We start from the raw sequence: 2,614 nt of genomic DNA, 5'->3' as shown, positions 1-2,614 counted from the left end.
TGGGTTAAAAGCAGAGAACACATTTCCCTGTGTGCTGTGTGCTCTGCATGTGTGACCATTAAAGAGGGTTTCATCCCTCCCTATTCTTCTTCTTCTTCTTCTTCTTCTTCTTCTTATTCATTCGTTTTATTCAGCAGGATAATCTCCACATATTAACACCACTTAATCTTATACTTAAGCGTAAATGCAATCACCAGAAGCAAAATGTTGGGCTTTAAAGGAACTACAGCACGGTCACATGACTTCACGTCACCACCGCTAAGCTAAAGGTGGCTAATGTTGGGCTATAAAGGAACTACAGCACGGTCACATGACTTCACGTCACCACCGCTAAGCTAAAGGTGGCTAATGTTGGGCTATAAAGGAACTACAGCACGGTCACATGACTTCACGTCACCACCGCTAAGCTAAAGGAGGCTAATGTTGGGCTATAAAGGAACTACAGCACGGTCACATGACTTCACGTCACCACCCTAAAGGTGGCTAATGTTGGGCTATAAAGGAACTACAGCACGGTCACATGACTTCACGTCACCACCGCTAAGCTAAAGGAGGCTAATGTTGGGCTATAAAGGAACTACATCACGGTCACATGACTTCATGTCACCACCGCTAAGCTAAAGGTGGCTAATGTTGGGCGTGGTGACGTCGTCTCATTTAGACACTTGTTAGCAACCACCGTTTCTGAATTCACCAGTGGGGTATTTACTGAGGTATTTTATGTCATAGAACAAAAATCTCTTCAGCTTATTTCAGGCTAACAGCGAAGCACGAACAAAAATGTTATTATTGTTAACACATTATTGGGTTGTAGCCGGACTCATTCCTGTTGCACCAATCAATTATATCCATGCTCGTGAATGTTTTTATCTTTACGAACCTGCCAGTAATATACAGATGTCTCCTTTCAGTGGTTTGGGAACTTGGTGACGACGCGCTGGTGGAACGACTTGTGGCTCAACGAGGGTTTCGCCACCTACGTCTCGTATCTCGGAGCCGACTTCGCTGAACCCACATGGAATATGGTGAGTTTTCTTCTCTTGTAGAAATACATCCAAAGAAATATCAATAAGATGGCTTTAAGTTACGTGTATTTAGTAAGAAAACAGAACAATTTAATCAAGACTCGTTGCACTCGGTGTTGTGAGACCCGTGAAGTGGCAAAAGTTTCTTAATATAACATTCAGTACTTTTAAATGTATTTTTTCACATTGTTACCCTGCTAGTAATCCCCATTTCTTATACTACTACTCCAGTCTTTAATTTCTATTTATGTGCAGTTCCTTGTTCTGTTTTTTATGCTGCTGCAAAGCAAACATTTTCCCAATTTGGAATCAATGAAGTAGGCTACCTCTTATCTTATTATCTTTAATGTAGCAGTAATGTCATTACGTCTTTGTTTATGTTATTGTAAAGAGTTACAGTTTCCTTTTTGTTATACTTCTGTAATCCTGTTACATGTTATCCCTTAATCCCCAAACATGCGAGTTGAATACACTGAATTAACCTTATTCTTAAAGGTCCCATATTGTTAAAAGTGAGTCTTTTTATATTATTCTATAATATTAAGGAAGCATTGATGTATGCTATCCATAATACAGGGCTCTCAAGTTTTGAACAGAGTTCAGAGTGAGATTTTGGTACTCCAATTTCTGGCTCCACTCAAAGTTCCCATGAAGCCCTCTGTATCGCGAATGTCAACGGGTGCTAGTGGAGTGCACGCGTCTCAAACAAGCCTAGTTTGTTTACAAAATTGCGGCGCAACTTGGTGGGCGGTACCCTGGAAAGAAATCTCTGCGTGAGAAATACAAGGTGTGGCATGTGAGCCTGTGAATGGAGTGAAATGCGTGTGTCTCACGCCAAATGCGTGAGACTTGAGAGCTCTGATAATATAAGGTCGATTTACTCAGTTAGGACTCTTTCTATGCAAAGAAATTGAAGAAAACTTGACTGTAAATGTGGCTTTCTTTCTGGGTTATTGTTCTTAAAGAGACAGGTGCTAACATTGATCATTTCAGACAAAAGGGGGATACATGTTAATTCAGACAGACAGTATGGGAAAGATAAAACATTTTTTGTACAAACCCAAAATCGGAATGACAAGTTAAAAAAACGACAGCCAGAAAAAGTGAAAAAATAGGAAATTGAGAATAATAATTCCTCTTTAATTAAATTAATCTAGTGTGAACTGTATAGAAATCAATGTAATGTTTAATGTGAAACGTGTCCGGTCACACCACAATTATTGTTTATAACCATTTTGTGTGTATTTTACAGAGAGATTTGATAGTCCTGAACGAGGTCATTGGGGTGATGGGAACTGACGCTTTGGCCTCCTCCCACCCGCTCACTTCCAAAGAGGAAGACGTCCAGAGGCCGGAGCAGATCAGCGAGCTGTTCGACTCCATCACGTACAGCAAGGTGAGATATATTTATATAAAAAACACACAACTTACCTTTAAGTATTGTTATCGCCAAATCCCACCAAAAAATATGTTTACTTCCACCAAACAAAAACAAGGCAAGGCAAGTTTATTTAGACAGCACCTTCCAACACAAGGCAGTTCAAAGTGCTTTACACAGATTAAAGACATTAAGAGCATTGAGAAACAGT

General features: G+C 40.0%; 1 protein-coding gene across 1 annotated transcript; it reads left to right on the top strand.

The window, feature by feature from the left end:
- Window positions 1–661: 661 nt before the first annotated feature.
- LOC104959540 (aminopeptidase N-like) lies at window positions 662–2,421 on the top strand (the record flags this gene model as incomplete). The annotated part of the gene is made up of 3 exons (XM_010787442.1): window positions 662–713; window positions 912–1,025; window positions 2,278–2,421. Coding segments are annotated over 3 exons (310 nt in total), but the record flags the coding sequence as incomplete, so codon positions are not given.
- Window positions 2,422–2,614: the final 193 nt, after the last annotated feature.

This window comes from Notothenia coriiceps, unplaced genomic scaffold (genome assembly GCF_000735185.1).
Source record: "Notothenia coriiceps isolate Sejong01 unplaced genomic scaffold, NC01 NC01_scaffold00030411, whole genome shotgun sequence".
Taxonomy (NCBI): Eukaryota; Metazoa; Chordata; class Actinopteri; order Perciformes; family Nototheniidae; genus Notothenia; species Notothenia coriiceps.
The sequence above is the reverse complement of the archived record's forward strand: the minus strand, read 5'-3'. Positions and strand labels throughout refer to the sequence as shown.